The following is an 11,760-nucleotide window of genomic DNA, read 5'->3' on the forward strand; positions in this document are numbered from 1 at the left end:
ATCAGAAAGGTACATCGTTTACTGTTCTTGAAGAGTAATTAATAATTGACTTTTAATAAAACCAAGTGTAAACAATGTACCAAATTATTAAAACATTACCTTTTTAGCCTACGTAGGCCATGGATTCAAGATCATGAACTTAAAATCAAAACCAAGTAAGTCAAATCCAAGAGGATGAAAAGGGGCCATTAAGCCTGGTGCTCTGTAAATTAATACTTTGAGGTAAACTTAGAAGTATTATAGAAAATTACTATTTATTTAATGTTTCATTCTATTTGAAAGAGAAACTCCCAAATGTTCAATACTACCCTATATTTAAAAGTTAAAAATATACTGGAAATGGATGGAGTCACGATAGCACTGAGCACTTTGGGGGAGGATAGCTACAATCATAGTACAGTGTCATAGCAAAATATTTTAGATTTACCAGCTGAACTGTTAAATGTTTAATGTGTATTAGAAGCATTAGTTCCAAGGCAAAATGAAGCGATATTATGTTTAACTGTTTGTTTGGAAACTTCTTTTATTAAAAAAGATTTTAATAATGCTATATGCAATACAGGTGTGATAATACTCAATAAAGTATTGTGTAACTTGATATAGTGAACTTAGGAATGTAACAATCCATGTAGATGATGCCCATCCCCTCCTCCATTAGATCCCCTAGTAGCAAAATGTAAATACCCTTTTAAAAAATAAAGAGGCCTTTGAGCTGTTGGAGCAGAGTAGGGCAGGGCAAGGAAAGTGCTCTTTCCTGACATACTCTTTGCTTCTGGCTTTGACTTCATTTAGTAAGGTCAGTTCTCAAAGAACTTCGACAAACCCTTCTATGCTCCACAAAAGCACAGGAGAAGGAAAGCTTGTCATTCACAAGCAGCTATGGACAAAACCAGCAGCAGAGAACAGGGTTAGGGAAATGAGGGGGAGAAAAAAGTTGGAGTAAAGTGCACAGTTAATGTCAAAAAAATATATTATTTTGATCCTAAGAAAATTAAGAGAATTTTATCTAATGAATTAGATTGCTGACCTTTTAATACATTTGGTTTTCATGGAACATACAATCACCATCGGACATAAAAGACTAGTTTGCTTTTAAAAAAAAATTGCTTGGAGTTATCTACAGGAATCTTGTGAACGCAATTCAAGGATAACATTCTGCAGCTCTTTGGGTATTGGATGATTTCCTCCGGTAAGTCCACAAGGAAATAGGGAAATGTTAAATTCACCGATTCAAATGGGCATTTCCCCAAATCTCTGACTCTTTTGCCCCCTCTCGCTCCTTCTTTTCCTAAATGCCAGTACTTTCCAGTTCTCCATCCTCTACCCCTATTGCGTGAGACCGGGAAATCATGAAGAGTTTCTCCTTGTTTGTAAACTGCCTCTGCACCAGCTGAGGTGGCCGGGCCGCGGGTGGTGACCCTTGGCTGGGATCCTCCGGGGGGCTCTGCTGCCCCCCCGGGGCCGTGGCGGCCTCACAGTCTGGCCTTTCACGGGCTACTGTTTCCACAACCGACTCCAAAGAGGTGCCAGCCTCCCGCAGCGGGGTGTAGCCCTTATTGCAGCAGGATGGGTCATTCGACTGGGAGCTCGGCGAGTCCGGCCTGGCTGGGGGTGAGTCCTCCAGCCGCAGGGGCGGGGAGGGGGAGGCAGCTTTGGCCAGAAGGCTCGAGTCCAGCTCCGCGCTGCGCGGAGAGGGTGGGGGCTCGGGGGACGGTGGCGCCCGGTAGTCCGGGAGCCCGCTGGTGCTGCGGCGCCGCAGGGCCGCGTACCTGCCGGTCCTGGGCAGGCGGCCACCCTGCCCCCTGGCGGTGCGCGCCGCCGCTGCGCCCTCGGGCTCCTCCAGCTCGCGGGGCGCCCAGCGCGAGCCGCCCGGGGCACCGCGGAGGTCGGTCAAGCTCAGGTCGAGCTCGCCCCGCGGGATCTCCCGGGAGCCACGTTCCCCAGGCGGCCTCTGCCAGCTGCAGCTCGCGCCCTCCGCGTCCCCATCCCCGTCCCCGTCGCGGTCCCCTTGCAAGGGTAGTAGCGCGAAGGCGCTCAGCGAGGAGCCCACGAGGGAGCTGGCGGTGCTCTGGCGCCCCCAGCTCTCGGGTGGGCTGCAGGGCGCCGGGCTGCTGCTGCTGCTGGCGACCGCGGTGGTGGCGGCGGCGGCAGCGGCCACAGCGGCGGCGGCAGCGGCGGCGGCCCGGCGACGGCTGGCCACGCCCGAGCGCTCGCGGTAGATGCTGTACACGGCCTCCGCCAGCTTCGGGGGCTCCCGCGAGCAGCGCGGGGACGAGACCAGGTCGGGCGGGGACGCGGCGCCCTTGGCCCTGCCGCCGCCCCCGCCCAGCACGGCGGGGTGGGGCCACGAGCCCCTGGCCAGCACCGCCGCCCCGAAGGCGTCCCCCGCGCTGCCGCCGCAGCTCCCGGGCTTCAGCTCCAGGCCCCGCGACTGCACGTAGCTGAGGAAGCCGTTGAGCGGCGGGGCTCCGGGGGGCGCCGAGGCGGGGGCGGAAGACGAGGAGGCGGCGGCGGCCGCCGCAGCCGCTGCAGCCGCCAGGTCTTTGGCGCGGAGGCTGTGCACGTCGATGACGGTGGAGTAGAGGTCCCGCAGGTTGATGATCTTGGTCTTCTTGTCTCGGTTCTCGTGGAGCACCGCGTTGGCGCAGATGAAGAGGAAGATGCCGATGCCCATGATGAGGGGCCCGAAGACCTTGAGTTTGTCAGAGTGCAGGTATCCGGAGAAGATGCGGAAGAAGAAACCCACAGACGTGGAAGAGGACGAAGGGCCGGCGGGCCGCGCTGGAGGTGTGCTCCGGGGCGCGCCCATCAAACTAGAGTTGACACCCCCCGGAGTCCCCAGGTGGCTCCTGGACCGGTTTTTGCTGCCACTGCCGCCGCTATTGGCCGTGGTCGGGACGCGGTGGCCGCTGCCTGCGGCCGGCAGCTGCTTACCCCCTTCCCTGTTGGTCCCGTTGGCCTTGGGCCAGTAGCCCACCACCGCCATGGCTATGCCCACCAGCAGCACCAGGATCCCGCAGAGGGCAATGAGCCCCGAGATGGAGCACAGCTTTAGCTTGCCTTTCACCACCACTACATCGTTCTTGCGCCTTTTCTTGGCTTTCCGCTTGCGCTTGGGGACCTGGGTTGGGGGGCGGAGGGGATCCTGCTTTCTGGCGGAAATCCTCAGGAGGCCACCGGTGGCGATCATGGTGAGCCGGTGCCGTGCGGGGCTAGTCTCTGTGGCAGAGGCTTGTGTAAGTGGGGGCGCCGGCTGCCCACTAGCTGCTCCGCCACCTCCTCCTGCTGCAAAGCAGAGGAAGACAGTCAGAGGGTACAGGCTTGGCTGCAGCAACATCCCACGCTTCCAGGTCCCACCACATGTGTACCCCCCACCCCGGGGCTACCCACTAAGCGAGGTGCCGCCGGATGTAGGGGCCAGGGGGTGGGGTAGATGGATTAGGGCTTGAGAAACGCTGTTGCAGTCATTGATAGGTGATAAAACAATTTGAGAGAACGCCTTCTCCCCCCGCCCCAACCCCCTTCCCACACACTCTGTAGGTGATATTCCAGCATCGCTCATTTCAAACCTTCCCAGCTGGCAGCTGAAGGAGTGCTGACCGTTAGTAGGAACCAAATGTGGGGACTCAAAGTGGTGGTTGAGGATTTCCCTGGCAAAAGCCTTTCCCTTTGTCCTATGGGAATCAGAAGATTGCCCAAGGGAGCTGTACAGGAGGTTCAAGTCTCTAAGCAGAGGAATTTGTCAATGTTTAGTCACTAAAACAGTCACAAAAGTTACTATTTTATAAAGACAAAAGCAATTTTCATCACTGGATGAAAAATAAAGGTCACATACTGGCAGGCAGACGGCTTATTTACTGCAGAAAATTAATAGGGAGTTCATTTCGGGGAGAACACCAGAACTACGTCAGTCTTCTGACAATAAATCCCTTCACAAAGTTGTCTCTGACCTATTACTGTCCCTGCAGCTAAAGGCAAGCAGCATTTTCCTCATCTCTTCTTGCAACATCTGGACAGCTTCTTGGGGTGGAATATTTAGTTTTAGGTAACTGGTTATGTAACTGAGCTCTTCCTTCTGGCCTCCTCTCCTCCCTCAGAGGAACTCCCTTAAAGGTATCCTGCTAAATCTCATCAGGGACTTTGAGAAGTCCCCTAGAATCTCTAGGAGAAAGATTTTTTTTTTTCCTACTGTGGGAAAATTACAATCTTAAAAAGAAAAAAAAAAAGACCAACCACTCTGCCATAATAGCTTTCTGACCCCTTATTAATGTGCCAACAGCACTGTTCAGAATCCTAATATTCAAATGAGAAGGCAATTAACTAGGTATAGCAGTCCACATAATAATGATGATTTGTAGAATGACATCTCCCCTAAGTGAGAGCTTGTTTTCTTCATCTTTCTCTCATGAGGTCATTTTTAAGAAGGGAAGGTGGCAACAATCAATGCACTATCCTATAGGAAGTTTAGTAGTTTATAATAAAGCCTGGTAGGTAAATGCACAGATGTGTCTTTGTGGATATCTGTGAGCTTCTAAAAATTTCAATCCTCCTGGATCCCCAGAGTAAAACATTTTCTGTTCCATTGGTTGTGTTCCCTCCTATAATAGAGATGCTAAAATTAAGGGCATTGTATGAATTTGAAAGGTTCAGATATCACTCAGAAGCCTTTTGGTATTTTATCCTTTATGAAATAATTCATGTTTTAGAATAAATTACCCTTTGAAAATGTGGGATTACTTAGGAAGAATTTTGCTTTTAATTGGTGCCTGGGTAAAGAGCTTTGGCCCTTGATCCCCTCCATTATATCAATACAGGCAGAATCTTTTCTCCACTGGTGGAAAAGCAGTGGAAAAGCAAACCGTAATCAGCTCTTTACAATGTTTGCAAATCAATGTCTCCTTGGAACTTAGTTGGTTTTCAGTAGAGAGAAATACTAGGTAGGTTAGAGAGGAGTTAGTAGAGAGAATACATCTAGAAGCCTTTAAAATTTTGTTTTAAGAAGAGGCTGCACCAGTAAGTACAAACAGATTGTAAAAAAAAAAAAAAAAAGAGTAGCTACTGTTCATCTGTCACCCCCCAAAATAAGCACATTTATTGTGTAGTTGTAACATAGACACTGCTGTTTTAAGTGATCCCTAGACTGCAGCATCTTTAATGCAATAATCTGGAGATCTGCAGTTATTTTAAGGATTCAGGATCCAGACATTTTAGAAAGAAACCCAGACTCAGTTGGCAGGGTGGCTCTCCCAGAAGAGAGAAGGGCTAACATTTTGTTGGGCACTGATAAGGTGCTCCACGATGCCGAGCATCTTTGGGAAAGAAGGTACCCACATGCATTTCTCCTTAGTAAGGCAGCTTTGGCTCTTGGCAGACAGAATGTAAGGAAAATTGGAATGGATTTCAACAATCGTTTACAGATCTTTAAAATTAGTTTAATAGCTAGTAATTAACTCCCTAGTTTATTATTCCTTCAGCTCCCTTGAAGGCTGAACTCCTTTATAATGTATTGCCATCTGACGTGAAATACTGACAAAAGTCAGATGGTAAGGAAGACCCACCTTCGAGGCTTTTCTTCATACATAATGAAGGGAAACAAACTTAGCAGTCGAGGTTGGCTGACCTCGCAATTTACTGCCTGATTCTGGTCTTTCCGCGGTTAAGGAATGGAGGATGGGGAAGCAAAGGAGGGATGTCTAAAAATACAACTGCTTCCAAGAGAGACATTCAAGTTCTCGGCTCAAGATGGATTAAGCCCCTCTCGGCGTCTGAGGCTCCCAGCCCATAGGCTGGGAGCGCCCTGCCCTGCCGGGGCTCAATCCAGATCCTCGACCCGCACTCCCTAATGGGCAGGACAGCGAACCCCTTGCCCTGCTATTTGGTCTGCTTATTTATGTTGGAGTCACATGAGTGCAGCCGCTGGGAGTCCACCTCTAGAAAGAACACAGGCAGGAGCGAAGTGAGGGCAATCCTGAGCTCGCTTTTTCTGGGCAGCGCATCCCGTGCAGCCCGCCCAGGAAAACGACTCTCCCGGAACAGCAGCCCGGGGCACCGGGGCTCCGGGCCGCAGGGGTGGGGAAGGGCAGCTCGGGGGCCGAGGGACTCACAGAATTGCTCAAAATGGCAGCACTATAACCAAACAATATCGCTCACTTACCCGGGAAGGCTGGGGCAGCTCCGGGCCGGCGAACGGGCGCTCGGGCGACACAAAGGAACCATGGAGAAACTTTTTCAGCCCGAGCCGACGGCGAGGCGCAGATACAGAGCCTCGGGGCCCACCAGCCGAGCGCGGCTCAGCAGCCCAGCGGGGGCGAGCGCCCGCCCCAGGTTCGCAGCCCCCTCCGCTGCCGTGGCGGGAGCCATTTCCAAGAGTTTCCAAGAAGTGTCAGGTCTTCCGCAGCCCGCATCCTGCCTCGGAGCCGTCCTCCCCCCCCGCCGCTCCTCCTGCGCCTCCCCGCGAGCCCTGCCGCGGCGCTCCCGGGCGGGCCCCAGCGCCTCTTTTGTGTGGCTGCGGCGCGCCGGGCTCCGCCGAGTGGAGTTGAGCCCGCGGCGGCGGCGGCGGCGGCTGGCGCGGCTCTGGGCGGCCGGACTCGCGGCTGTTGCTAAGAGACTGGAGCCATGACACAGGGAAATTGCGGCAGGATGGCAGTCGGTACCCGGCCCGACTCTGCTGCTCGGGGGCCCACGGGCCCACCCGCCCCCCGCCTCCTCCCAGGCACTGCTCCACCCCCCCCCCCGACTCCGCGCCGGCCTCCCCGCGCTCCCCCCACTTCCTCCGCAGCCCGCCGCCGGTGCCTTCGGGGGGAACCGCTTCCCAGAGGACCAGGAGGCGCGAGGGGAGGCGGAGTGTGGCGGAGCGGGGTGGGGGGGTGGGGGGTGAAGACCGCGAGGGGCGCGAGGTGAGGGGCGTGGGGCGGGGGACGCCGGCGGGGAGCGCTGGGAGCGCGCCACCTTGGCCTCTGCCTTCCCCGCCCCCGGGGCGCCCCGGACCACCGCCCGCCTTGGCTGGGAGCTTTGTTCTTTTCCCTCCAACTAACTACCTGTCTGAGCAGCGGGCCGGAGGGCGCCCAAAGGAAGGGCCGTCACTCCCGGAGGGTCTCTTCGCCAGCGTCCGAAGGGCGCTCTGGGGCGCGAGAGGGGGTTAGTGTCCGCGTCTCCCGCCCTCCCGCCCTCCTTTCCTCCCTCTTCCCTCTCCTCTTTTGTTGCCTCCACTCTCGGACACGACAGCCTGGGCTGTTTCTCCCCCTCCCACTTGGGAGTTTGCGGTGTGGACGTACAGCGAGCACAGTAAGTTGTCCCCCAGCGAACTCGGGCCGGCTGAGTGGAGGCGCCCCCGCCGCGCTGAGCGCACCGCGGGCCCCGGGGCAGCCAGTGTGTGATGCCCTCGCGCCCCAGCGGAGCCGGGCTTTGTGACCGGCCTCCTCGGGACCGCCGCGTCTCCCCGGCACTCGGGGCAGCTGGGGCTCAGCGGAGATTAGAATCGGTTCCGGGGCGCTTCCTTGGGCAGCCCCTCTTGCTCCCACCCCGTGCGGTAATCAGCAAGCATTAAAAGGAAAAGTATAATTCTCCGGGAATCGGGTTAGGATCAAAGACGGGGAGGTGGGGGTAGGGAGGATGTCCAAAGTCCCTACGTCATTTTAAAAATGCGAGAGGTAGAGAGAGAGAGATAGCCTGTTTCCTAGCTCATCCCTGTCCTCTCAACTGTAAAGTAAAAATGACAGGGAAAAGAGAATTTCAAAGTGGAATTTCCCCACGGAGTATTGAGAAAGTAAGAAAGATTTTAATTATCTACTGAAGTGAGGCAGCCAGGATTCAGGAAGAAAGCAAGAGAAGAGCAGACGAAACAAGCGCTGTCTGAACTTTGGGGTGCAGACAGAAATCTTATGATGGTGGGGTGGAGTGGGTGTTGTCTATGCTGAGTTTTGCTGTTTAAGGATCCACAGAATCCCCACAGGAGGGCTTTGCTGGCCACAGTTCCAGTTACAAGATTGTTCCTCCCTAACACACACATCCTTCACTTGTGTTTAAAGCTCAAGCATACACTTTTCAAAAAGAACAATAAGGACACAAACATTTACAGATGCAGTGATATAAATGTGGGCCATGTTATATGAGGTGGGGTTGGAGATGGTGGGGAGATGGGAGGGGATGAAGGAGAAATGTTTCCTAAAAGGAAACTCTGCACCTGCCTGTTTGCAAAGTGACCCCTGTCACCCTTTTCAAGCAAATAGTGAATCTGGGTGATGATCAGGGTGTTCAGAACCCACCTCTTTCCACTTCTCTATTCCTGCTCAGATTATGAATGCTAGAAAACAAGCCATTTAAAGGGAAAGTTTTAAATTCCACATCAGATTATTTCCTTTTAGAGAAATCACTGCAAAGGAGAAATAACTAGGTCTAGCTGTCATCTGTAAAGGTTTTTGGCTCCAAACTTCCAGATTTCTTGAATCTCAATAATAATCTGGTGTTTTGTACAGAGACCGGATCTGAGATCTCATTTCTTTACACAGCTGGCTGCCAGGGGCCATGGGTGGTACCTCCTCTCCTTTGTGGGCCTCTGTTTGCCAATCTGTATAAAGAGAATAATATTGCAGAACTTCATTAGGATTTTAGAGGGATTAAGTCATTAACAGTTTCTAATTTCTGCATAAATTATATTCATTGTTTGCACATTTAAAACTCACTTGAGGGATCTGGAGAAGAAAAGAATCCTTTTCTAGATAAACAGGGCTTGGACATAGCTAGTTTTTTTGTTTTTTGTTTTTTTGATGTTGATGACTACAATAAGATTTATGGTTTATTACTTAGAGGCTTCCTTCCAAACTGAGCTCTTTGGAACTCTGAGCTGTTCTATTTAACCTGAGTGTTACCACCTTCAGTAATTTTCTCTGTTTTTAGCTCAGGGTATCAGAGGAAATCAGACAGATCCCATCTGTTTCCAGAGGAGTCCTTTATCCTCTCTGTAATAATAGAGTATCAACATACATTCCTAGGGGTTTCTGAGTTACGTAGAGTTATTTTATTTGCCCCCCCCCCCGAGTTATTTTCCTTCTGATTCCACTGGCCATTTCAGTTGGGATGATTTCTGGGATTGTGGGATACTAAGTCCCTGCTAAGGACCAAAGGGCTAAGACTACCTAATCGTGATCATTCATTAGTGTCTCAAGAACTTGGAGCTCAGGACAACATTTGGAACATGTTGTAGTCAGAGAGCAATGAAGGCTTGGGGAAAAAAAAGAAGAGGAAAAAGATGAGCTTCATTTAGTTGGATTAAACTGTGACCTGAAACCTTTCATTTGCTCTTTCTTAAAAACAATCCTTATGTAATTTTTTTCAGTTTCATAAATTATTCACAACTCATTTGCTTCCCCTGATCATTTCATCAATGTGGCCTGGCTCCCCGGCCTGGGCTCCCAGCACTGCCGAGGGGGAGCCGCTGGCCGGCCATGGGTCCACTGAGACCCCTCTGGGTCTCCAGGAGCCTGCAGGTGGAAAGGGTTGGCTTACCTCAACAGTTCAGCAATGCCAACCTCTCTGCAAGCCCCACTGTCACAGATTGCTTGGGCTACAGAACCAGAGGTAGTTTAGTTTAGTGGGTTCTGGAACCCAGTTTGTATCCTCCACTAACTAACTACTTCATTTAAGTAAGTAAATGACTTAATCTTGCCTGCCTCAGTTTCCTCATCTGTAATTGGGACAATGACACTAATCCCTACCTCATGGCATTCTTGTGAGGATAAACAAAGTTCCTGTAAATTAATGCCTAGCACGCGGTAAAGGCTCATTAAATTTAGCTTTCAACCTTGTTAGTCTTAAGATCCTCTCCCAGCTTGTTTTCATCACTCTCCCATCCTATTCCTATTCATCAGGATCCACTTGGGACCGTACTCGCACTTAATCTCTCTGGAATGGGGTTATGGAATCAGCTGCTGTGATTGAACTTTGCTGCCGGTCCGCGTGGTGGAGGCCCGGTGCCACTCACCAAAGCCCACTGTCCAGGAGGATGAAAACACCCTCCCCATCGCTGCTTTCCTCACTGTGCAGTTGGCCAGGGCCCTTTCATCTCACTCTGCTGGAGAACCCCGCTATCAAACTCGTCACTCTGCAGTCAAATTTGAAAGTCTGTGAAAACGCAATCAAGAGAACATCCTTCAGCCTGAAGGTTTGAGGCTCTCCCAGAAAGGACTCTGAAGCCATTTTTTCGACAACAGAAGAAGGAACCTGTTTATCCCAAGGTTGAACACAGGACATAAAATTCCTCCTTTCCTCGTGGCTTCATACCCTGCCAGGAAGAAGCAACATGACAGGAAAAAGCATGACCAAAAAAAGCAATAAACTAGGCAATAGATTTCGCAAATAAAAACATTGCATGGGACATAAACCCAAAAACGATTTGTTGTTGATCTGAAATTCAGATGTAACTGGGCCTCCTGTCTTACCTGCAACTCCAACACAACATCCCTTGGTAGCCTCACAGATGTTTCCATGGCACATGTGAAGGAGGAAAGAGCCTGAAAGAAAATGTGAGCTGCAACAGTACATTAAAGCCTCACCAGATTTCCTTTGGAACAGGAGAGGCAGAAAAACATCGAGCAGAGCCTGGATGGATCAAGAGCACTTGGAAGTGTAAGGGCAGCTTTTCCACAGCCAGGCTGCTCTTGGCCTGGGGTTTTCTCACAGTTCGAGATTCCACGGTTCCTGTTTCTAGCCCTTGCGCATGGAAACCCGCCCTGCCAGAGGGACGGGCGCTTGCCTCCCCATCCACTCCCTGGAGGCCCACAGGTGAACCTCTGAGACACAGAACTCAGCAGCACTTTCAAGAACTTCAGTTTGGAAACAGGGTAAACTCATGCTAGCGTCAAGGTCATGATCAAGCCTGTTTCTTGTGTTTCTGAAAGGTGTCAAAGAGTTCAAGCCCAAAAGCTATCACTACACAGGAAAGAAAATGATGAAAAGTCTACAGAGCATTCAGTAGAACCCATCAGATGGGGGACTCTCCCTCCGTCCCGGATAGGTGGCCATGTGGCAAGAGCAGCCTACACTCTGCCTTCAGCCTCGATCATTCTTAACATTACAGATCACCAGGCTCTTGATTAGAGACCAACTGGGGTTGTTTTCTCTAATAACTGGGTTCATTTTTGTACATTCCATTTTCCCCTACAGCCTGCATTTTCTACCATTTTCCATGTACACTATCAAAGCTAGAGTGTGTGTCTTATAAAATAATTGAGGTCGGAGATGAGAAACTGGGGTGTGTTGGCAGGCCTGAGAGCAGATCAAAGATGAGCTAGGAAAGGGCTTTGCAGAGGGGGCTCCATCCGTGGAATAGCCAAGGACAGCTGATGGCTAAATTTGCCCTACGTTCCCCAAAGTTATCCTAAATGTCCACACTCAGGTCGCTCCTCTTATTTCTTATCATCTACAAGCACTATGGAGAGACGGACTTGTCCTACTGAGAACTAATAGGAACTCACATGTCTGATCTCCTTTCAGAATTAATTGTGATGTGAGCTGCTGTGGGTACCCAGCAGGAAAGAAGAAACACAGACAAGGAAGTGGTTTTCAAAAATAAAGAAACATTAGAGTCCAAGATCAGTGCTCAGGTGACACGTCTCTGATTCATCCACAAAGCATTTTCTGAAACACTGCTTGTGTGCCCAGCTCTTGGATTCCTGCGTTTATTTACTTAACAGGTATTTCTTGAGCACCTACTATGTTTAGTTACCATTCTAGGCACAGGGGATAGAGTGGGGAGCAGTGTGA

The 11,760-nt window shown here is 51.1% G+C and overlaps 1 protein-coding gene across 1 annotated transcript; it reads right to left on the reverse strand.

Annotated features, from left to right (window-relative positions):
• Positions 1-514: 514 nt before the first annotated feature.
• Positions 515-6,646, reverse strand: TMEM200C (transmembrane protein 200C). Its single transcript, XM_006742033.3, has 2 exons — positions 6,155-6,646; positions 515-3,285 (listed from the first exon to the last, which is right to left on the reverse strand). The coding sequence occupies exon 2, from the start codon at positions 3,188-3,190 to the stop codon at positions 1,289-1,291; it is 1,902 nt and encodes a 633-aa protein (XP_006742096.2). The 5' UTR covers positions 3,191-3,285; positions 6,155-6,646; the 3' UTR covers positions 515-1,288.
• Between the last annotated feature and the right edge of the window lie 5,114 nt (positions 6,647-11,760).

This window comes from Leptonychotes weddellii, chromosome 13 (genome assembly GCF_054177405.1).
Source record: "Leptonychotes weddellii isolate Sample4059 chromosome 13, ASM5417740v2, whole genome shotgun sequence".
Taxonomy (NCBI): domain Eukaryota; kingdom Metazoa; phylum Chordata; class Mammalia; order Carnivora; family Phocidae; genus Leptonychotes; species Leptonychotes weddellii.